Source organism: Danio aesculapii, chromosome 17 (genome assembly GCF_903798145.1).
Source record: "Danio aesculapii chromosome 17, fDanAes4.1, whole genome shotgun sequence".
Classification (NCBI taxonomy): domain Eukaryota; kingdom Metazoa; phylum Chordata; class Actinopteri; order Cypriniformes; family Danionidae; genus Danio; species Danio aesculapii.
Window position 1 is genome coordinate 26,487,381 of NC_079451.1, and position 25,538 is coordinate 26,512,918.

General features: G+C 41.2%; 1 protein-coding gene across 2 annotated transcripts in view; it reads right to left on the minus strand.

Annotated features, from left to right (window-relative positions):
* Positions 1-25,538, minus strand: part of grid1a (glutamate receptor, ionotropic, delta 1a) — a 435,683-nt gene that overhangs the window by 143,908 nt on the left and 266,237 nt on the right. For both annotated transcript variants that reach the window (XM_056477338.1, XM_056477339.1), the window contains exon 3: positions 24,651-24,935. In XM_056477338.1, the coding sequence (XP_056333313.1) occupies positions 24,651-24,935 (285 nt within the window). The remainder of the gene's footprint in view (positions 1-24,650; positions 24,936-25,538) is intronic.

Consider the following 25,538-nt stretch of genomic DNA (forward strand, 5'->3'; position numbering starts at 1 on the left):
TAAAGCTACAAACTGTTTCCATGACGATTGACCAGAACCCCCCCCCCAATCCCCCCCCCCCCCCCCCCCCCACACACACACACACACACACAGGCCTCAGTTTACTCTCAAACCAATAAAACATATAATCATTGAAGCACTTGCAAACAAGTTGGTCTCAATACACTAATGAAAACCCTTTCAGCATAATTGCCAATAATCTTAGTAAGCTAGTTCTTTTATTTTTGCATTTGAAATGTTATTAGTTATTATTCTCGACTCAAAAGCTTGCAGGTCATACTGATGCATATTTAAATTTGAAAAATACGACATGTGCAGCATAAAAATATCTGTTAATTCCCTGTGATTAATGATTCTTGTGGGTTTTCCATTTATTTACACTTCTGAATAGCATTATTACACCTTGATACCTGCTCAAACAATGAAAATGTATCTCTACAGTTGAACAAATTTTGTTTTTGTTGATAATTATTTATTAAATTGAAACAATTTATTGCATCAAAATAATATACAGTATATGGCAGTTCATTGGCAGCTAATTTTAAGTCTCTTTTTAAGTATCGTTAGAGTTTTATTGTTCACACAGTGTCTTTAAAAGCAAATTATTCTCACCAAGTGACTCATTTTAAACTTCTATAATTAGAACCACAATAAAAGAGCACCATATTTTCTTCAATGATGCAAGAATATGCAACATTTAGAAACTTAATCAGCTATTGGATGAACTAATGAATATATTTTAAGGTATATGTAAGGAAGCAAGTGTTTGGGCTTTAAAAGTAAAATCATAAAAAATAAAAAAAAACTCTGACTGTTGGGTCGATAAGAAAACGTTGACATATATGGTAAGGACTTCTTGAGCAGTGGCTTGACAACAGGTCAATTTAACCTTCAGATGATTGATCAGCACTAGTATTAGCGACATTAGCTATGCTCCAGTGTACATTCAGTGAGCATTATGTATTCACTATAATGAAGCGGTATAGCACACAATCATTTCCAGCAGCTCTTATTTCTGTAGAAGAGCCAGAAATATATTTGACAGTTTAAAAGCAAGACTAAGACCTGCTTGCCATATTAACAGAGAGCAATGAAGAATGTACTGTATAGCCAGATTTAGCCTTGGTGCTATTAACTTAAATTCAGGTAACAATACAGTATAGATTACTTCACACTGCTACAAGCTAAAATTGCTTCACTTAATACACAGAAAAACTGAATTGAAACTTTTGTGCATTTATACATGCCCAAGGTAGTTAATTAACTTCAATGATAAAAAATAAATAAAAATCAACATTTGCTAGAAAACATTATTTGATGAAACAAAAGCAAAGACAAAAGAAAAGTTTGTTGAAAAAATGTCTCTCCATTAAACAGCACTGTGGCATTTGCTGTGGGTCTGAGTCTTACTTTTTAAAGGGACAGTTGCTCCAAAAATGAATTACTTTGTGTTATTATCCCTAATAAAGTTTTAAAACTTTTATGATTTTTTTTTCTGTTGAACAGAAGAGAAGATATGCTTTAAGAAATGCTGGTTAATTCACTTACACAGTGGGGTGAGGGGGCATACTATGAAAGTCAATGGGCACCAACTATCAGCATTTTTCAAACAACATCTTTTCTTTTTGTTTAACAGAAGAAAGAAAGTCAAATAGGTTTCAAACAAGTGAAGGATGAGTTCATGATGGCAAAATGTTCATTTTTGGGTGAACTATTCCTTTAACTACACTTTTTTATTAAATAAAATTAATAAAAAAAATGCTTTAATTAAATTGGTATTAATACACTTTACTCAGAATCAATTCAGAATTAAAGTAATCATCTATCTGAAATGTCTATGCTTTAAATACACTCACCGGCCACTTTATTAGGTACACCTTACCAGCATAAGGCTGGACTTCACTTTGCCTTTGGAACTGCCTTAATCCTTTGTGGCATAGATTCAACAAGCTACAGGAAATATTCCTCAGAGATTTTGTTCCATATTGATATGATAGCATCACGCAGTTGCTGCAGATTTGGCAGCTGCACAGTCATGATACAAATCTCCCGTTCCATCACATCCCAAAGGTGCTCTATTAGACTGAGTTCTGGTGACTGTGGGGGCCATTTAAGTACATTTAACTCATACTTATATTATAGAAACCAGTCTGAGATGATTCGTGCTTTGACATGGTGCATTATCCCGTTGAAGGAGCCTCAGTTTCCTGTTTTTAGCTGACATGAGTGGCACCCGGTGTGATCTTTTGCTGCTGTCCCCATTAATAGATGCTCTTCTGCATACCTTGGTTGTAACGAGTGGTTAATTGAGTTACTCTTGCCTTTCTATCAGCTCGGACCAGTCTGGCCATTCTCCTCTGACCTCTGGCATCAACAAGGCATTTGTGCACACAGAACTGCCGCTCACTGGATATTTTCTCTTTTTCAGACCATTCTCTGTAGATGATGGTTGTGCAGAGATGGTTGTGCATGAAAATCCCAGTAGATCAGCATTTTCTGAAATACTCAGACCAGCCCGTCTGACACCTACAACCATGCCACGTTCAAAGTCACTTAAATCACTTTTCTTCCTTATTCTGATGCTTGGTATGAACTGCAGCAGATCATCTTGACCATGTCTACATCCCTAAACGCATTGAGTTGCTGCCATGTGATTGGCTGATTAGAAATTTGCATTAACAAGCAGTAAGACAAGTGTACCTAATAAAGTGACCAGTGATTGTATATACCTGTGCAAAACAGTGAAGCACATTTTTCTACTGAATACCTTTTTTCCACGATCATGTATCACTTAATATATGCTAATTTATCCGGTTCAATCATTACATGTCATTTTACACTCCTTTTCTGATGTTTGTGAGTTGCGGGTGGCCCATTGACATTCCCAGCACACAAATCTACCAGACACAACAGTTCAATTTCTCCATACTCTCGCAGAGATTAGTTTCAGCACACCATTGTAATTCAATTATCGCAACCAGAACTACAAACTGAAAAGAAATTTCAAGTCTCTTGAGGAGATGGTCGCAGAAATATATAAATAAAAGACGTGGAAATCTGTGGAAAGAAAGAGCCGAGAAAAGTCTTTTCAGTTACAAATTGGATTTGCTTAAAGAGTGTAATTATATATCTAAAGGCATATACAAACCGCCGTCTCACAAGACAAAAAAAAGCGTAAGAGGTTTAGAGGGAATCAATAGAGCTCTAACAATGAACGCTTCAATGTTTCTCTGCTGCTTTTAAAAGGGCTTAAAAAATACATGCTTATTCTTATATTTAGAGCTTCATCTTGATCAAAGCAGCGCAATCGTAAATACAACTAATCCAGCTTATCAGGAACTGCACTTTTTGCATAAATAGCTAAATTAATGGAGGCCTAACATTACATATTATCAAGAAATAAGATCATAAAGCTAAACATCAGAGTACTCTAAATCACAGCAGCAGCCCCAAATGACTTCAACATTTCATAATTGCTGTACATTAGTTGAGTACTTTATAAAAGCATTGTGATGAATGGACTGTATCAAAGGCTATTGTACACAAGCTTTTAAAATGTGCCTTTAATTGCTTCTGCATAGGGTTAAGTTGAAACCTACCACATTTGATCGAATATAAAGATGGACAGTTGCTAGGAGATGGTGAAATCACTCCGTCTGCAGCTCTTTTTATGATTCTATGCATGTCTCAATACACGGGTCTGCTGTGCAGTGATGCGAGGGCTGGAGTGTTAGAGTTACTCATGAAGGCTGTTGGGACGCTCTTCCTGGAAACACTTAGAATATTCTTGTGCCCTGTTAAATGGACAGGGGCTTTGGTTGACACTGAGTCCACGTGACAGAGACTACACCGTCCTGGAATCAGTTGCTCATTTCACTGCCCTGAAACACTCTACAGTATCACAGATTGGGGTTTGCTTGTGTTGAAGAGAGATGTAATTAAGAAAGGTTTGTTTTCTGTAATGTTGAAAGCCGGAAACTCAGATAACCTCTACAGCATAAACTATTGCAGATTTACAGTGGAATGGAAGAGCACGAACAAGTCCTGTTTAAAAAAACCTTGATTGTTTTTAATTTGTGTGTACAATATTTTTACACCACTTAGTTGAGCAACCTCTTTATACACATTTACAGAATACAAAAGAAAATCTATAGTCATTATCAATATATATCTAAAATATCCGAGCTTACTTACTTACTCCCAGGGCCGTTTATATCGAAGTTGATATTTAGCCACATCATGTAACATCTCATTTTTACAAGGTGGGTAGTTAGCCAAACGCTCGACCCCCAACCCCCAAGGGCCAGGACATACACACATACACTATGGCCAATTTAGCTTACCCAATTAACCTATGTTTTTGGACTTGTGGCGGAAACTGGAGCACCTGGAGGAAACCCAGAAACTCCACACAGAAATGCCAATTGAACCAGCCGGGGCTCGAACCAGAAACCTTCTTGCTGTGAGGTGACAGCGCTAACCACTGTGCCACCATGCCACCCAAATATCACATTTAAATCTTATAATATGTTGTGTTTTCAGTGTTTTGTAATTTTTTTTTACAATTAACATTTGTTTTTGGTAACTTTTTTGTTAACATTTTATTTCCATTAACAAAAACATGTTTTTATCTACTTAGTTCTTTTTATATGTTGTCATTCATTGCTAAATTCAATTTCCATGGTAGGTCTGCACAATATATCGTTTCAGCATTGAAATCGCAATGTGTGAACCTGCAATAGTTGCATCGCAGGATCTGCAATGTCAAGCTAAGATGATAACTAACCAGAAAACACAGTTTAGGACAAGTTTAACTCTACAAAAGTGAATTTTTATTTTTTTATGTCTGCAATTTTGTATAATTTCAAGCAAATTTGAACAATTTGGACACTAGAAATGATAACATTTGTTAACACCAATTAACAAAGATTAATTGTATTTAATTTTTTTTATAATGAAGACTTTAGTCTATAAATCTATAAATAACAAAATGGCCTAGGGCCTCAGTACATTACAGATATGCTCACTGAATACAAACCTAACAGATAATTAGGGTAAAGTAAATTAGAGAGTTCATTCAAAGCCGGGTGAATCGGCGTTCAGCTACCACCCCCCCCCCCCCCCCCCCCCCCTTCTGGAATCAGCTTCCAGAAATGATCAGATGTGCTCCAACATTAGGCGTGTTCAAATCAAGACTTAGCTGTGCCTTTACTGAATGAGCACTGTGCTAAATCCGACAGATCACACAATTATGTCTTTCTCATTCTTTTAAAACCTGTTTAACACATTTAAATGGTTTTTAATCACTTTTATTGTTTGTTTTTATTTTCTTATACTTGTCTCTTTTATTCCTGTTTATGTAAAGCACTTTGAATTACCATGTGTTGGTAATTCAAGTGCCAGTACTTGCCTTGCCTATAGTCTACATTTGAAGCGGAACAAAAATGTCTTTTAAAATTGTCTTTAGACAAGAATGGTTTTTGTCAAATGGTTTTAGGACAACTTTAATGAAAACTTTTATCCACTTCAAATGTTGCCAACTGTATACAGTGCTATTTAATTTTTGTACATCAATACTGCTACTCTGCAGAAAACGTCCTGGTTACGTACGTAACCCACGTTCCCCGAATAGGGAACGGAGACGTGTGTCTGTTATTAAACAGACTTTTGGGAGTGCTTTAGACGACCAATCACATCTGAAGATAAGAAAACGGGCCAATGAAATGCCAATTGAATTGGCGGAGCTTAGCTCCACAGCTGAAACTGATGAGCCAATTAGGGCTATATCAGTCGGCTGCTGGAGCCAGCTCATCAGAATTTGCCTGCTGAAGAGCCGATCGCTCAGCTCCCAGCTGGAGACTCAGGTGCTGTGGCAGTGGAGACACACGTCTCCGTTCCCTATTCGGGGAACGTGGGTTACGTACGTAACAAGGACGTTCCCCTTCATATGGGAACTTCAACGTGTGTCTGTTATTAAACAGACTTTTGGGAGACTGTATGGAAAGCGCCACAGCAGCTAAGCCTGTCGCGTCCCTGATGTGTAGTTTGCCAAGCCAAAGCGTGAGCGCACTGACATCACCAAGAGCGCAACCTTCCAACGTCCCCTAGGCCCAACATATTACCATTACATGGGAATAAAAGTTTTAAATCGGGGGTCGTAAGTGTGCTTTTACCTAGCTAATATAGACTAGGGATTTTGGAAATACGACAGTACGTTGGGAAAGCGTGCCAGTCCCCGAAGGGGGAGGACGCAGCGGAGACCACCTGCTACCCTAAAAGGGGGAGACCTGATGGTAAGGAGACATATGGACTAGCCCTAATGAGGGGGAGTGCTACATATGATAAGCTGGTTAGCGGTTTAGGGAAGACACGGGACCGCCTAATAAGGGAGAACACACCGTGGTAATAATGCATATGACATCACCAAATGGGGATGCACATAGCTGGCACCGATCCTCAATATGCGTGTAGACCTAATGGGCATACCAACCGCACACTGAGCCATGCACTCGACTCCTCCGCTGAGTCGATGCTGGGGGCCTCGGAGGAATTCTCTAGGGTTCGCCTGGGAAGGGAAACTTACTAGTAGAATAGGAAAAAGCGCACGCATCTCCGGTTTAGGGAGCCTGGCGCAGCAAGCGTTTGTGACACCGAGCTTAATTCTCCCCCGATTGATTGGGATTTCCCAATAACCGGGAGAAAACGGCTCCACTCGGAGGTTATAAAACCTCGCAAATGTGTTAGGTGTCGCCCAACCCGCAGCTCTGCAGATATCTGTGAGAGAGGCGCCGCGTGCTAACGCCAATGAGGAAGCGACACCTCTAGTGGAGTGCGCTCTCACGTTAGGAGGGCGCGGCTCGCCCTGGCATTGATAAGCGAGGGCGATGGCAACAACTAACCAGTGGGCCAACCTCTGTTTTGACACGGCACTTCCCTTCTGCCGGCCACCATAACAGATAAAGAGCTGTTCACATGATCTTACATTTTGCGTTCGTTCCACGTAAAGGCGCAAAGCGCGAACGGGACAAAGCAGTGAGTGGGCTGAGCCTGCCTCCTCCGCAGGCAGCGCTTGCAGGTTCACCACCTGATCTATAAATGGGGTGGTAGGAACCTTGGGCACATAGCCAGGTCGGGGTCTCAGGACAACGTGAGAGTAACCCGGCTCGAATTCAAGGCACGATTCGCTGACCGAAAATGCCTCCAGATCCCCAACTCTCTTGAATGGCGCCAATGCGATCAGCAGAGCTGTCATAATGACAGAATACAGAATCGAGTGGCTAAAACAGATCTCTCTGCAGCCACCAGGACTAAAGAGAGATCCAAGAGGGCATGAGAGGGGGGCGGGATGGATTTAATCGCCGCGCGCCTCTGAGGAATCGGATGATTAGATCATGCTTCCCGAGCGTGTTGCCATCCACCGCGTCATGATGAGCGGAGATGCCGCCACGTAAACCTTCAGTGTGGAGGGTGACAGCCTACGCTCCAGCTTATCCTGAAGGAAGGATAACACAATGCTAATCTGGCAAGTTCGGGGGTCTTCTCGGGGAGAAGCGCACCACTCAGAGAATAGACTCCACTTCAGAGCGTAGGCATGCCTCGTAGAGGGTGCTCTAGCCTGAGTGATGGTGTTAAGTACCGCGGGCGGTAAGTCACCAAAGTCCTCCGCGCTCCGTCTATGGACCACACGTGGAGGTTCCAGAGATCTGGGCGTGGGTGCCAGATGGTGCCCCGTCCCTGAGAGAGGAGGTCCTCCCTTAGGGGAATGCGCCAAGGAGGGGCCGCCGCGAGGAGTGTGAGCTCCGAAACCCAGGTCCGGTTGGGCCAGAGGGGCGCAACAAACAAGACCTGCTCCTCGTCCTCCCTGACTTTGCACAAAGTTTGTGCGATTAGGCTCACTGGGGAAAACGCATATTTGCGCGTGCCCGATGGCCAGCTGTGAGCCAGTGCATCCGTGCCGAGGGGGGCCTCGGTCAGGGAATAAAACAGCTGGCAATGTGCGTTCTCGGTGGAAGCAACAGATCGATCTGGGCTTCCCCAAAGCGCGCCCATATCAGCTGGACCGAATCGGGGTGGACTCTCCACTCTCCTCGGGACACTAGCTGCCGTGAGAGCGCATCGGCTGCACGGTTGAGCTCGCCCGGGATGTGAATGGCACACAGTGATTTCAGCCGCGTGTGACTCCAAAGGAGCAGACGGCGAGCGAGCTGAGGCATGCGGCGAGAGCGCATACCCTCCATATGGTTGATATAAGCCACCGCCGCCATGCTGTCCGTCCTGACCAGCATGTGTTTCTGCTCCAACACCGGAAAAAAGCGGCGGAGAGCCAGATACACTGCCAACAGCTCCAGGCAGTTGATATGCCAATGCAGGCGGGGTCCGGACCACGAACCCGCGGCTGCATGCTCGTTGCACACGGCCCCCCAGCCCGTGCTGGAGGCATGTGTCATTACGACAACATGCCTGGATACTAGCCCTAGGGGCACTCCGGCCCGTAGAAAAGCCAGATCCGTCCAGGGGCTGAGGGTGCGGAGACACAGCAGAGTGATGTTCACCCGGTGCGTACCCGCGCGCCATGCCCGTCTGGGGACTCGATCGCGAAGCCAATGCTGAAGTGGTCTCATATGAAGCAAACCGAGCGGCGAGACCGCGGCTGCGGATGCCATATGCCCCAGGAGCCTCTGAAAACATTTCAGTGGGACCACTATTTTCCTGTGGAGCTCGTTACACAGGAAAGCATTAGCCTGGCGCGCTCCTCGGAGAGGCGCGCAACCATAGCAACCGAATCCAGCTCCAGCCCGAGGTAAGAGATCCTCTGCACAGGGCAAAGTTTGCTCTTCTCTCGGTTGACCTGAAACCCCAACTGGTCGAGGTGCCGAAGCACTTTGACTCTGTGCATAATCAACTGATCGCGAGAGGAGGCTAAAATGAGCCAGTCATCGAGATAGTTGAGTGTGCGGATGCCCGCAAGCCGCAGTGGCGCAGAGCACCCTCCGCGAGCTTGGTGAAAACCCGCGGAGACAGAGAGAGTCCGAAGGGGAGGACTTTGTACTGCCACGCTCGTCCTTCGAACGCAAACCGGAGAAAAGGGCGGTGGCGTGGAAGAATAGAGACATGAAAATACGCGTCCTTCAGGTCTATGGCTGCAGACCAATCTTGTGGACGGACGCTCTGAAGCAAGCGTTTCTGCGTAAGCATTCTGAAAGCATTTAGTATAAATGACAGTTCAGTCTGCGCAGATCTAGGATTGGTCTTAACCCCCCGCTCTTTTTTGGGCACGATGAAATACGGGCTGTAGAACCCGGACTCCATCTCGGCTGGAGGGACCTGCTCGATTGCGTCCTTCGCCAGGAGGACCGCAATCTCCTCTCGCAAGACAGGGGCGCTCACGGGGATCACCCTCGTGAAAAGGACACCCGTGAACTTGGGAGGGCGAATAGCGAACTGAATCGCATAGCCGAGTCTGACCGTCCGTATGAGCCACCGCGATGCGCTGGGCAGCGCTAACCAGGCTGGCAGAGCGCGCGCTAATGGCACCATCGGAGCGATCACTGACGTGCCAGCGGAGGGGCAGCTCGGGATGGGAGTGCTCATCCCGGGAAGCGGTGCGTCCCGGGGAAGAGCTGAAAATAAGAGAATTTCTCTTACCTTCCTCCCTGGATCCCGCGGTGAGGCCAGAGTGAGAGAAAGGAGTCCGTCCTGCTGCACTCTGAGGGCCTGAGGCGAAGGGTCCCGGTGCTGCGAGCTGAAAGGCGGAGCGTCCCAGACTGGCAGTACTCGGGCTCGCGCATCCGGAGAGAGAGGAAACTGCTCTTTTGGAAATTTGGTTGCCGCCAGCCCAGGGGCCGGCAGCGAGGAGTTTAAAGTCGTTGTGGACTGATTTAATAATCCTCGGCCCCCCACCGAGGAAAGAGCAGGTCCCCTCTTTTCCGAATGGCCCGTCCCAGGAACGCTTCGCGGTCCGTTTACTGGAGTTAGCGGCGCCCTGGGGCGGGGGCGTTGCAGTCCCGCGGGAGGCTCGGCATTGCCGCCTGGCCGGAGCGGGCAGCGAAAGCGGAGCAGATGAAGCCGCGGGTGGACGCCCTCGGCGAAGAGCAACCGCAGCGGAAGGGGCAGCGGGAGGAGCAGTTTTTCGAGCCCGCTGATAGATGACCTCACCCCTCGCCTTGGACTGCTTTTCACCGCGGAGAATTCCTGGGTGAACTCCCCGACGGTGTCGCCGAAAAGGCCGGCCTGGGATACGGGAGCGTTAAGAAAGCAAGCTTTGTCAACGTCTCTCATATAGCCAAGCTCAGCCAGGGGTGGCATTCCTGGACCACTAATGTGGCCATCGTCTTCCCCAGGGCACGAGCAGCCGATTTAATAGTCATGAGAGCATAATCGGTTGCCGTGCGGAGCTAATGCAGCAAGCCTGGGGGAGAACCGCCCTCCTGCATCTTGGCCAGCTTCTCGGCTTGGTAGCGTTGATAGGTGGCCATAGCGTGCAGAGCGGAGGTGGCCTGGCCCGCAGCAGTGCAGGCTCTGGCCGTGAGAGACTCAGATAACCTGCACGCTTTGGAAGGGAGTGAGGGCGGACCTCTCCGAGTGGAGCAGCTCTGCGGACAGAGCACGCTCCGCCTGGGGAATCGCCTCATAACCCCTGGCCGCTCCGTCATCGAGGGAGGTGAGAGCGGGAGCGCACGAGGACCGGGCAGAAAAATGTGCCCTCCATGCCTGCGTGAGCTCTCTGTGTACCTCCGGGAAGAAGGGGGGCTTCGCCTTCTTCACCCCCACGTAACACCCATCTAAGCGGTCCGGCCCCGGTTCTGGGGGACAAGCCATCTCCAGTCCCGCGGCCGAAGCAGCCCGGAATAACACGGCTAACATGTCCGACTCCAGATCCGAAACCTCACTGATAACCCCGGAGGGTGGCAGGGGGTCCGGATCTTCATCAGAGCATGTCAGCCCGCCCTCCGATGCAGCGATGGACATCACGTCCCCGGTGTCATCTAATGAGAGCGCGGCCAACCCAGAGGATGGACCAGCGCTAACACTCGAAGCAGAAACAGAGCGCACTGACGAGGAGCGAGGGGTCCGCGGGCCCGAAGGCGACGGATTAGCCCCCACTGTAACCCTCAGGCCTGCCCGAGTGCTAACCGCTTGGCGGGGAGCAGCAGGGGTGACTTGCCCTAATAAAAGAGCTCGCCGCGACCTCAGTTGCGCAACAGTCAAGCCATCGCAATGCGGGCAAGAACTGTCCGCGAGCACCGCATCAACATGTTGGACCCCCAAGCATGTGACGCAGTACTCGTGCCTGTCATCCGGGGAGAGGAAACCACCGCATCCAGAAACGCACGGTCGAAACGACATCTTTAAAAAGACGCGCTGCACGACCGTGTGCTCTCTTAGGGAATTCTGCTCTTTTAAAAAACTGCTCTTTCAGGTCACCAGCGAAACGCCAAGGGGACGGGAAACCCAGCTCGACCGCCGCTAGAACGTCTTCCCTCGCACTGGTGAGAATAATGCTTTCTTCAATGTTGGAAGTCAGCTCAGCAGAAGGGTTCTTCAGTCTCAGATCGGGTCTGAAGCAACAATTCTGATGAGCTGGCTCCAGCAGCCGACTGATATAGCCCTAATTGGCTCATCAGTTTCAGCTGTGGAGCTAAGCTCCGCCAATTCAATTGGCATTTCATTGGCCCGTTTTCTTATCTTCAGATGTGATTGGTCGTCTAAAGCACTCCCAAAAGTCTGTTTAATAACAGACACACGTTGAAGTTCCCATATGAAGGGGAACCTCTATTCTTTGTAATCTTCTATTGTATTAATTTATGCCCTTAATTTATTTACTATTTTTTATGCAGATTCACTCTCCTAAAAAGTCATCACAATCAAAGTAAAAATTCTTACAAATTCTTTCCAAACATAGCTATAAGTAGTCTTGCAAATTACATTCATATTGCAATATTTATTGGCAAAAAAAAAAAAAAAAAAATACAACATTAAGAAGAGCCATTAACAGAATTTGAGATTTTGATAATTTTTTTTATCCAATAATTATTATTATGGTCTCCAACATTATTTGGTGAATACCTGTTTCCCTGCTACTCCTGTAGCTGATCATCACTTTATGTAAGCAGGTGAACTGATCTGATATGTAGGAGGAGCTAATCCATATCACCAAACCACTCGATCCGTGACTCAAAATAATCCAGCTTAATATTATTAATCTTAATTATTCAATAATCATACAACAAATAAACAAATAAAGTATAAAATTATATAAATATCACAAATGGTTGCAACAATTATATTATATATTTTTATAACAAATTTTTATTAAAAATTCAAAACTGTAATCTAACAGTTTATATTGTGTGATTTAAAAATGAGAATGGCAGTACATTGTACTTAAGGAGTCATGTACATGCAAACAATAGAAGTCATCATCAGACAGATGACAGATTGTCTCTGTTCAAAAAAGGATGCAGAAATCACTTCTCAGAACAGGTGGTGTTGTAAGTCAAAGATGCTCTCAGTTCTACACAAGCAAATAAAGCAAAAGGACACATTACTCAGCAGCATGCCAAAAACACAGTTAAACTGCTCAACTAAAACCAAAACATCAATTAAACCGAGAACTAGCCCACAAATCCACTTTCACAGGTCTGTGGGTCAGCTCACTGCTGTTTACAAATACACAAAACTATAAGATCTCACTGTTAAGATGTTTTATAGACTCACTATATGGAGATTATATGTGCACAAAAATACTGCAAGGATGAGGTTACACCAGGCTCAAGGGAGAATCAGATGCCAAGAAACTGACACTTCCATGCCAAAGACAATGTAATACTCACAGAAGTTGACTGAGGCCATTTTACACAGTTGAAATTATTAGCACTTTTATATCCCAAGTGCTGCTTAAAGTACACAAAAAAATTATAATTTTACGGTTTATTTGCGGCAGCTGGGGTGCCGGAAATAAACCGTAAAATAACGGCTGTTTAATTACAGAAATCTACCGTACAATAATGGACATTAAATTATACAGTAAATTTCTGTAATTTTCCGGCACCACAGCTGCTGGAAATAAACCGTAAAATTACGGATTTTTTTACAGTGTAATAACTAATTTCTTTTGCCTTTATTATGATGAGAGTACAAACTATTTTGCTAGCTAAAAGTGCACTAGTATTTAGCTTTATGCACAATTTAAAGGCCTAACTCGGTTAATTAGGTTAACTAGGCAAGTTAAGTTAATTAGGCAAGCCATTGGAAAACAGCAGTTTGTTCTGTAGCCAATTGAAAATAAAATAATTTCCTAAGGGAGTTAATAATATTGACCTTAGCAGTTATGTCAATATTATAGCATATAGAAAGGCTCTTAGTGCTTAACTAAAATAAAAGCAGCTGGCTAGAATAACTTGATGCAGTGCTTTTCAAGTAGATAATTAGCTGTACCGTTAATTTAATTGGAGACAACATATTTCACATTCTGAAATAACTATACTATGAACTAATTACATATTCTGTTGACATATCGGCTTCTAGAAAATCAAATACAGGCTTTAGTAACATCTCGATCAGCTGCAGAGAAGGAGGAGGAGGACGTAGAACTCAAGGGTGAAAATGAATGTAAAACGGCGAGAAAGACCTACTTACTCAAATAACATCACATCTTATAGATTTACTGAGAGTTAGTTATGAAGCCAGTGCCGTAGATTATCAACTGACTCACATATAAGCAATTAGGTTTTAAAAGGATCAGCTTTCAATTTTTATATAAATTAAAAGTATTTATTGGATACAGATTCCATGAAGCAACATTAAATCTCACACTGAACACTGATTAAACAATTGAGCCACTTTTGTGATTTTTGCATACTTCTGAATAGGAGTAAAAGCTCTCTCAAATCACTCTTCTCTGCTCCGAGATTCTGGGTATGTTTAATACACACGCAGCCTGCCGTTTTCAATTTGTACTGACACTGTCCCTGCACCAGTGCGACAGAACTGGCAAGAGCAGAACCGAGACGCCATCTCAAGTAAATGAACTTCTCTCTCTTTCATGCAGGATATCATATTATATGATCATTTACGCGCTGCCCTGCAAATGTCACTGCATTTATGCTAGTCTAAACCCAGGTCTCAGTGTATCTATTTTTAATATAGAATGGTGCTATACTGTATTTTAAAAGATTATGGTTTGATGAAATGTGTAATGTGTAAAGGCACGTGGGTCATTTCATGTATGTGTGTCCGAAAAATGTGCAAACCAAGCGTCAACCTTCTGATTTCCCTCGTGAAGCCAAACAGAAAAGTGACTGAAACTGTAATTTATTGACTAGCCACTAGAGGCTGGCTCTAAAATAGAGTCAATCTCATAGATTGCCCATGTTAAAATCCCTAAATTAGGAGTAATATTTGTACAACTTGGTATAAAAAAAATTACCCTTAATGATGTCTTTGATGAGGTGAGCCTTATTTATAACTCATTAGCTTAATTCATATTAAGCATTAACATTTTGCCTAATTAAGGGCATGCCCACTTGAGTGACAAATATCTGCTGCTTGCCGTTACATCACCGTAGCTAATTCCAGCTGCTTATCTTTGTATATTTGTATCCATATGCATGCTTTTGCTTTGTGTGTTTTCATACAGTGTACCGCTTTCTGGGTTATTTATTGCAGTTATCAAATAATTAATGCAGTTAATTGTGCTCACATGACATTAAAGTCTGGCCTTCATTTTTCAAGTGAGTGACATACAGTTTTATATATCAATGTATTTGTTTTATTTTTTAATGATTCATTTATTATTTATAATTACATTTAGAATATTAATGCACTATAGAATCCAATAGATTCTGAAACATTGAAACATACAGTGCTATGCCTGTATTTCATAAATAGCCTAGCATTTACTAACACAGACTTTATATGGAGTATTTGGAAGAAATACTGTTTTCCTCCTGTCATAATAATAATAATAATAATAATAATAATAATAATAATAATAATAATAATAATAATAATAATAATAATAATAATAATAAAACTTAATGTGGCTTAAACAAAGTGTACAACCAAGCATATGTGACATAAACAAGTCACATTTAATGAAGTTTTAAGTGTTTCACCCAAAGACAAAATGATCTAAGAAAAATGGCAATCAGGTATCTCTAGCTGCACCCAGGCCCCATTTTGATTATCCTGGAGTGATGTGTTGTCAGAACGTAGGGGTGATGTCACGAACATTACGTCCATACTATTATACAGTCTATGGTGCCAATCAAAGTTACCAACCATTTCAAAGAAATACCTATAAGATATTTATAATATTTGTGGAATCGAGAAACAAGAGGCAGATCCACAAGCAGTAAATATTATTTAAATAAATCAATATTAAAAGAAAAAATTCACACACATACACTACACTCTCAGAAATAGAGGTACGAGAGCTGTCATTGGGGTGGTACTTTACAAAAGATACTAGTTTGTAACTAAAGGGTCACTATTAATACCTCAAGGGTACCTATAGCACCTAAAAATTACAAATATGTACCTCTTGAAAATTTTAGGTACTAATATACACCTTAGAGGTACCAATATGGACCCTTTAAGTACAAATGTGTATCTTTTGAAAAGGTACCACCCCAGTGACAGCTCTTGTATCTTTATTTCTGAGAGTGTACAAATTAGCTTAACCAATTCACCTATAGCTTACCCAATTCACGCATGTCTTTGGACTTGTGAGGGAAACCGGAGCACCCGGAGAAAACCCACGTGAACACGGGGAGAACATGCAAACTCCACACAGAAATGCCAACTGACCCAGCAGAGGGTTGAACCAGTGACCTTCTTGCTGTGAGGCGATCGTGATACTCACTGCACCACCGTGACGCCCTAGTTTTTGATTTATCAATTTAAATTAATTGATAAAGAAAAATTAAATGAACAAAACAAAGGGACTAATACAAAACAGAGCAAAAAAGGAGCACTATCCAAAGACGTCCACATCCAAACTAATCCAAATCATTATGCCCACACAAATGTAGTCACGCTCAAGATTTTCAGTTTTATAATGAGGTATTTTCCCCAAATAGTCTGTTTTGAAATTAATTTTTTAATAAAGTTACAGGTATGTTGTTGGTCATGTTTTGTAATTGCTGTATGCATTTCTCCTTCCTTTTTTTTTTGAGACAGTAGGGAAATACAATTTAAAATATTTAATTGCACTTTCGACACCACATTTAGAAATTCTTTCCTATTAGCTCAAAATATTATTACTTAATGAGCCGCTGTTAACAGACTGTTGCCACAAAATATAAAATGAAGAGAAATTCAATTACGCCAACTGAACATTTCCGATACAACCAGTCAATAGACATTTTGAGTTGGAGAGGTCAAAAGTTTTAACAGTGTATATAGTCCAAATATAGACCGACAAACAACAAAATGGCCCTATAAATGTTAAAAAAGAAATACACACTCCTGTCAAAAAGCCCCTTATTGGTCTGTCAGTTTGCACATCCAGAGTGATTGTCCTCCTGTAGGCTGCAGTCACGTTCAGTGCTGAGAGCTCTGCACCACCATCAATCATGTTTTATGTCTTGATTGGGGCTTTTCCTCTGACCTCTGCTATACGACTTGAAGGATGTTACCAGCTTCAGGGTGCGTGGAGGTCTGACTCATCTCAGCCCTCTGTCTCAAAGTGCCTAAAGCTGAATTCACTAGCAGCTTTAGCCTTAGCATATATATGCTGGGCTATTTAAAGCCTGTGTAGCTGCATCTATACCGAGAGCGTCCTCAGTGGTGTGGACCACATGGGAGATCTGCTTTAACAAGAGGGATCAAAATGCCCCATAGTGGTTGCGAGTTGTTTTTATCCAAATCTTGGAATCTGTGATGGCAGCCTGTTAAAATAGCAAACCACCCAAGCCCGAAACGAGGAGAGAGCTACAGGCTAAAAAGAAGTGGTCTGGATAATGGGGATTTTAAGAAGATAAGATGGAAGGGAAAAGGGGGTTTGGGCAACATGCTGGTTATAGTTGACTTTAAAAAATGAATATTCTGTCATCATTTATTTGTCAAACAAGGACGCCGAGCTTCAGAAACAACCATAATAGTGGTCCATTCCAACAGTGCACCTTTTTTTCAACCTTATTCCATTCACCATAGGAACCCAAGCTAAAACAAGGTAAACATTTTAACTTTTGTCAATATCAGTAAAAATATATAGAGTATCAGGACAATTAACTTTTTGAATATTAAATAAACCTTTTGAATATCAGTAAAATTACTCTTTTGAGTATCAGTACAGTAAACTTTTTGAATATCAGTAAATAAATATGAGATGTTTGACTGATAAACGTCCATTGCTGTGAGCTGTTAAACAGCCTACTGATCATTGAGTCTGTAATCTTAATTAAAGAATCAGGCCAGACCTTGAACATGCATTTAAAGTGTGGGAATTAGATCAACAGTTTCTTTGAAAGGGACAGATTTAGATAGAGACTATTTAGATCAGGGGTCTCTAACTTAATTTGGTGGGGGGCCACATCAGTGACTGACAATTCATAGAAGGGCTGTTTTAACATTCAAGCACAAGAAAAAAGCGGAAACCTGATGTAATCGATGCACTCAGACATTGTTCCCCAAAGTATCCTTCTTTTTTTTTGTACATATTGAAGGGGTAGTTTAAATTGCTATGAAAATACTACAATTTCATTCATTCATTCATTCATTCATTCATTCATTCATTCATTCATTCATTTTCTTTTCAGCTTCGTCCCTTTATTAATCTGGGGTCGCCAGAGCGGAATGAACCACCAATTTAATACTACAATTTAATGATAGTAATAATAATAAAAATGTCCCAATCAACTGATGCTTAATCAAAAGTTTAACAGATAGCGTAAGACAGCAGAAAGCAGTTTAGGTAACTTTAGTGACTTTACTGGCAATTCTTTTTTGTAAGACTAAAACAAAGAGGGGGAAAGTATGTATATATTCACATTTACTTTAACTTATTTAATTCAGCCAGCAGTCAAGTTTTAGAAATCTTAATATGCATATGAGGAAAATCTACTAATGAGACGATTTGGATGGAATAGTAGCAAACTGATCATATTTACACCACCAGCATAACGTGTAAGCCATGAAGAAGTGCTTGTACAACAAAATACAGCTGGTATAAAACTGATAATAATCAAACGTAGATAATCAAAAATAGAGCACTTACGGACATATATTTCAACGTTTAAATCAGCCCCAGAAATAATCTGCATGTCCGTTACTCTCAACCGCAGGCAGGTCAAAACCACAAGTGGCTATATGCGACTGCACAACAATGATCATGATTTAAAAATATATGTTTTGTTGGGCTGAATCTCATAATATTTTTGACATCAGTTGTGGGTTGGAGGGAGGAGGGGGTGCAAATGGCCCGCGGGGCGGCAGTTTGAGACCCTGATTTAGATAGTTATTTTTTTCTCATTAAGATATATTGTGAATAATATTTGTGACAAAATCTAAGTGGGAAAAAGACTTGGAGTGCTCATTCACAGATGAATAATGGGAAACAATATGTGAGAAAACTCATTTTTTTCTATCAATAGTCATCATAAACTCCAATTCAATGTGATATAAAGAGTTTACTATACTCCAGTTAGATTGCTCCTACTCAGAGCTTTGTCCTAGATGTAGAGCAGATAGAGCAACTCTCCTGCATATGCTGTGGACTTGCACTGACTTAGAATAATATAGGAAAGAGGTCTTAGAGATTATTGTCATAGTTGTAGGTACTAATGTGCCTAGAGAGCCTAGACTTACCCTTTTAGGAGATACTACACTACTTGATCAACAAAGAATTAATCTTAGATTTATTAGACTAGCCCTACTAGCAGCCATCTGTGTTGCCAGATACAGCAGACTTTTTCCTTCCCAAAGGCACAAAAAACACCCAAAATATTAGATTAATATTCTATTATTAATCTAGTTACTTTCTAGATACTTTCAATTTTGTTATTAACCTAGTTACTTTAACTGTCATAATTTTAACCATACAGCAACCAACACCAGCAGTTACAAAACCACAACATAACTGGATCACATCGAAACACTGCTCCCCCTCACACACACACACTGCGCTTAATGTTGTGTAGATTACACTATCTATTAGAGTATGTTTTACTTTCGAAGTGCTGGGGTATAAATTCGTACCATTTTGCATTTTAAATTCTTTTGAAAATAAAGGGGATGCTTGTCAATCAGACAATGCTTCTTTGTTTGTCCTTGCTATGAATTTTGGGAAGAAATAATCGAAAAAGTGTCATGATAAACTGCTGTGAGTTTAACTGCAGGTGCTGTGTGTGCACATGAAGGGGAGTCAGATTTGTCTGGGAGTCAGATTTTGATACAACTTTCCTTCACCTCCTCTTGCGGCTGGGCCCACGCGGTTTGCGCTACGCACTGGTCACTATTAACTGAATGGAGTAGGAGCACACAGTTATGTTTTGTTAGATAAGTTGCATATCAAATTTACGTTTCAAAACCACCCAACTTTAGTCAACCTGCCAATGCCATTTTTTACCCGCAAAATCTAATTCAAAACCACCCAATCAGGCAACACTGGCAGCTATAAAATGTATAACTTTGAGATGAAAGGATTCTAAACCACCATTTGGATAAAAGAAGTGTCATCTTATATCCCTTTGGAAAAAAAATGTATTTCGCTTGAAAAAGTGTCAAGATTTGTTAGTGAAATACTGGGACAGCTTCATTTCTTACTAACAGGACAGAATGCTTAGATGGAACTTGTTTTAATTTTATTCGTGGTTTATTTGTGGCACTACAGGTTGGAGGTTTGGAGCATGTATTGGACAGTATGTGTGGGGATGAAATATCTATTTAGATTATTCTGTACTTTGTTGTACTTTGTGTTTGACTTGGAAAAACTTAATAAACAAACTTACATTTTAATAAAATAAAACTTTTGTTTTTCTTAAAGATACCAAATGGATTTGAAAGACGTGTGCAGTAAGTGTGGTTGTATGATTTGTTCCTTTAAATAAATATTTGCTCAAATGCATTGTTTTAGACAGAGCCTGCAGCACTGAATAGGAGACTGTGCCAGTTTAAGTGTTAATTGGTGACAGTAGTTAAGTACAAAGAATTTATAAGAGGCCGCTTAATTTCTTGAACTTCAACAGGAACTCAAAATGTACTTTTTTCTGGAAATAATTTACACCACACAAGACCCTACGACACAGTTTGTACAAACAACTTACAGTTCATACGGCATAACTAAAGACCTTATTGATGTTAACGGCAAATACCATACAAACACTAGTCAGCAGATTCGGGGAACATTAAAACCGAAATACACTTTTTTCAATTTAATTTCTCTGAGTTGATCGTGCTTTCTGAAGTTTTTTGAAATATGTCTTGCATTAAAATGTTTGCTATTATGTGTCACTGTTATCACTGCTATTCAAAGTTTGAGTCTGTTAATCTTTTTGAACCTTGTAGAGACCAAATCCAAATCTGATTATTTGTTAATCTGATCTGAATGTGATATACAGTGGGTGACAATTCAATATGACCATTACCGCCGTGTGTGGCGCCACGACAGGACTAAGTGATTAAAAAAATGTTTTTAGGTGTAACAGCAGTTTGCGATAATGCTGCCAGGGGGCACAAAGGGACTGGATGCGGACGGACAGAAATATACATTAGCTGTAAATACCCTGCTACTTGTAAATAAGGATGAAATAATGAAGCATTATAATTTCTTATAAACCATTAAAAAATTGTAAGCTTTTTTTTATTGTAAACATGTTAAATACAATGAGGATTCAATTTGGAAATTAAAACAAACTAAGACAACTAAAATGAAAGTACAAACAAACAAACATAAATAAAAAAGCAGTGTTTTAGCCTAAATGTAAAGATGAACAGTATTTGTTATTTTAAAATCATAGAACTAAGACAGCTAATAAATAAGCTTTCATGTACTGTATAGCCTACTAGACTGACACTTTCATTTTAGAAAGAAATACTTAAATACCAAATATTTAAAAACTACTTTTTTAAAAGTCTTAATGTACATAAATAATAAGTGAATAATTAAATAGGCCTAAATAACTCTTTATTTAAGGACAATAGGCCTGTTGTTCCAGTTTACCATATGACAGTTTAAGAAATGTGCAATAGTTACAGCAACAAGGCTTTTTATACAAGTTATGGCAACAAGGCTTGTGATATAGATGTATTAAACCATATGTCATATTTTTGTGCCATTGTACACATAAATTTGATTAGATTATTTGATTTGGACTGACAATCTGAGATCTAAGATAAGATAAGATAAGGTAAGGTAAGGTAAGATAAGATAAGATAAGATAAGATAAGATAAGATAAGATAAGATAAGATAAGATAAGATAAGATAAGATAAGATAAGATAAGATAAGATAAGATAAGATAAGATAAGATAAGATAAGGCCAAATGAGTATTTGAAGTTAAAAAAGTACAGTTTTGTACAATCAGGACTGGACTTCATGATCAGGATGTAAGAGGTTTGTGTGCATGGGATTGGATGTACATTATTGTTCTGTTATGACCAAGTTGAAGGGCGATGCTCTTTTGTCTTGGGCTGGGTTACATCTAAAACAGGTCATTTTAAAAGTAGTGTTTAATATTAAAGCTGAGATTGGATATAGAGCTATTACAGATTATGAAAGGAAAACTTCTTTCCAATAGAGTGAAATGCCACTGACTCAATGAAGGCATCAGAAGGTTATCCAAGTCCATCCTTAAAGTTTTACAGTTTTCAAAACACTCCAATGCTCATGCTAGTTAGCAACTGACAGCATGCTTTTTGGTCTGCCAGAGTCCACCTGCTCACATCAAATTTTAACATCAGAGCTGATGTCTTTGTACTAAGAATTCTCTTGCTGCACTGCTTGTGGACTGCATCAGTTTTTGCTTTATAAAGTCCTCTGAAGTTGCTTTTTGCCAAAATATCATAATGAATTGTGAAACCCACCTCATATCTTAACTTACTACAAAGGTGTCAACATGACCCCTGCTCTTCTATCATGAACGGCCAACTAAACTTGGAACTTAACCACTAAAGGTTTATCTACGATTTCGCAATGTTTAAAAGAAGGAGGGAATTAAATAATTCAGCCATTGACATTGGATTGACAGTATAAAACAGAATGTCATGAAATATGGTACATTTTTAGATGATTAAATTAAAAGTAAACTTCAAATAGTGATATAGTAAACGTGAATATTTATAAACGATACATAGTTTCATAATATTTTCATCAAATATTTAAGGATGTGCAACATTTATGGTGTTTTCGGCCTCACTGTATCAGAAAGTGTTCAGTTTAAGTTGAAGAAACTGACGAATACATTAGCACTGCACATAAGAAATAAGCAAGTAATAAATTAAAGAGCCCATATTATGGGTTTTTGAAATGCCCTTCCATGTAGTGTGTAACACAGCTCTAAGTGAAGTGAAATATCCAGCTAAGGCTTAAATCTGTAAGTGTACAGTGTTTAAAACTATTGATTCATCTATAAAAGAGTCGACTCATAGTGCTTCAAACGAGTCGCCTTGATAACGAGTCATTAGGTGTTTCGCGATGACGCAGCCACGAAACACAAGCCTTGCCAGTAGTTACGCGCGCAAACCAGGGAGATTTGAAACCTGCAGCCCCCCCCACTAACACAGAAAAAACACTAGACACACACACACAGACGCCGCCAGTCGAATGAAGTCACGCTGTGCTCAGATGGATAATATTGACAGTCTCTACCCAAAGATGAGTTGTTAACCTGGTACAGTACACGCGGTTACTCTTTATATTCTCTTATCACATGTAAGCCACGTTAAAAACGCGACGCGTGCCGCTTTGTTTACGGATTTAACGTTAAAGGCTTTTGTGAGCTCGCGTTCCACTGCCGTTTGTCGTTGCTATGGCGATCGATCGTAAGCTAGGAGACAGGAGACTCGTGTCACGTTCCCTAGTTCTTCTGAGGAGCGTTGTGTGTGTGTGTGTGTGTGTGAGAGAGAGAGAGAGAGAGAGAGACTCGCGTCGCTTTCCCTAGTTCTTCTGAGAAGCGTTGTGTGTGTGTGTGAGAGAGAGAGAGAGAGAGAGAGACTCGCGTCGCTTTCCCTAGTTTTTCTGAGGAGCGTTGTGTGTGTGTGTGTGTGTGTGAGAGAGAGAGAGAGAGAGAGAGAGAGAGAGAGAGAGAGAGAGACTCGCGTCGCTTTCCCTAGTTCTTCTGAGGAGCGTTGTGTGTGAGAGAGAGAGAGGGAGAGAGAGAGACTCGCGTCGATCTCCCCAGTTCTTCTGAGGAGGGTTGTGTGTGTGTGTGAAAAAAGCCTTACACTATGAAGCGCGTGTGCACTGTGACTACTTTTATATAGTTGATTACCAGCTGGGCATTTCACTCTGTCTCGTGCTGAAGCCTGTCACTGTCGACCAATCGCAGCAGGCTGTCATCGGTCCAATCAGCGCAGATTAGCTTCGCGCTGAGGAGGGGGTTGGGAACAAATGAATCGCTGAACGATTCATATGGGAGTCGTTGGGATAATTAGGTAAAAATAATGCAGATTATAAGACCATCAAAGTGTTTTATGACCTTGCATGCATATTAGACTGTTGTTGGAGACCCTTACAACCTAAATATGACCCTATTTCATGTATAATATGGGCTCTTTAATACTATCACTTATAGTAATAATAATTATGATATTGTAAATGTATTAAGACACCTTAACAAATTGTTTCACCATTTTAACAGTAAATCTTTAGTGAAAAATGTTGTTAGCAAAAGGTTAGAGTTTATATGCCCTTATTTAATTACCACATAGGATTTCATAGGCTCTACCTTTATTCATTTGAATAGATGAATAAATGAATGAATGAATGAATGAATTAATTAATTAATTCAATTGATCGAATGCTTTTTGATACATTTGATTAAAATAAAATGTAAAAAATGTAATTGAGTTCGAAAACTTGGTCACTAAAATAAAGAAACATTATGGGAATAAAAGAAATATCATATGGCATGTACACTGTAAATAATATTGGCTTCCATTGTCCCAACACAAATTAATTAAGTTAACTTAATTGTTTTTACAAATTTAGGAGGATTGAACAAAGCAGGGTGAAGCAGTGGCGCAGTAGGTAGTGCTGTCGCCTCACAGCAAGAAGGTCGCTGGTTCGAGCCTCGGCTGGGTCAGCTGGTGTTTCTGTGTGGAGTTTGTATGTTCTCCCTGCTCCACGTGCTCCGGTTTCCCCCACAGTCCAAAGACATGTGGTAAAGGTGAATTGGGTAAGCTAAATTGTCCGTAGTGTATGTGTGTGAATGAGTGTGTGTGGATGTTTCCCAGAGATGGGTTGCGGCTGGAAGGGCATCCGCTGCGTAAAAACGTGCTGGATAAGTTGGCGGTTCATTCTGCTGTGGTTCATCCCGGACTAATAAAGGGACTAAGCCGACAAGAAAATGAATGAACATAAAACAATTCATTTGTCCCCAAAAAACTCAAGAACTGTGTTGATTCAGCTCCTTTTGAACAAGTAGTTCCAGCAAAAAATATATATGTATTTAGTAGGTTCACCCTTGCCCACCCATCATGTTACTCACCGTACTCGCTGTCATAGAAAACAATGAACTTGTGCCAGCGCAGTTCCGAGACGAGTGTGATCATGACATCATTGAGCCTCACAGGAGGCCGAGCAGCCAGCGTGTAGCGTTCCCCGTCAGGACTGGGATTGAGCTGGCACTCAGCACGGGGCGTCCCATCTCCGTTTCTCTGGATGAACAGATGAGGAATGTGCATGGCATCTGTGAGAGACTGTAGCGCATTGGCTGCTGCGCATCCCGTAGACGACACCAAAGCCAGTATCCCCTGATTCATGAGCTCACAGGCTGGAAAAGAACAGAAAAAAAGAGCCACGGTGAGAATTAGAGGCTCTAAGTGTCATAGGCTCTACTTTATGAGAGTTAAGCACTTTAACCATTAATGGAACAACCAGTGGCAATTAATGCAGCAAATGTCAGGCTTATCCCGCAGAGAACAGGTGTGGTAATGTGTCCAGATTTCACAGGGCAAATGCAATTCTCTTCAGTGTATTGCCATATGCTGCTAATTTATTGCCTCTGTTTAACGCCAGTGTAACAATTTCTCAAGGAAATCTAGTTAAAGTGGACATAAATAATTTATGAGATATGACATTTAATAGATGCTGCCATCTCAGAGCTGTAGGTTTGGAAACACATGTTTAAACATGCAGTTTGTTTTATACAATGATTAAAAGTGGATTTTAAAAAGGATGTTTCTTGGTACATATATGACAATGTGCCTGTTTAAAAAGCCCCTTGTGGCATGAAAGATGGTAGTATTATTGTCAGCTTCGCACAGCTGTGCATTATTTCCTATATGCAGAACAGTTACATTTATGCACAAATGCATCTCGGGAAGGAGGTGTAATATCTGCCAAAGAGCATTTAAATTCATTCTTCATTTAGACA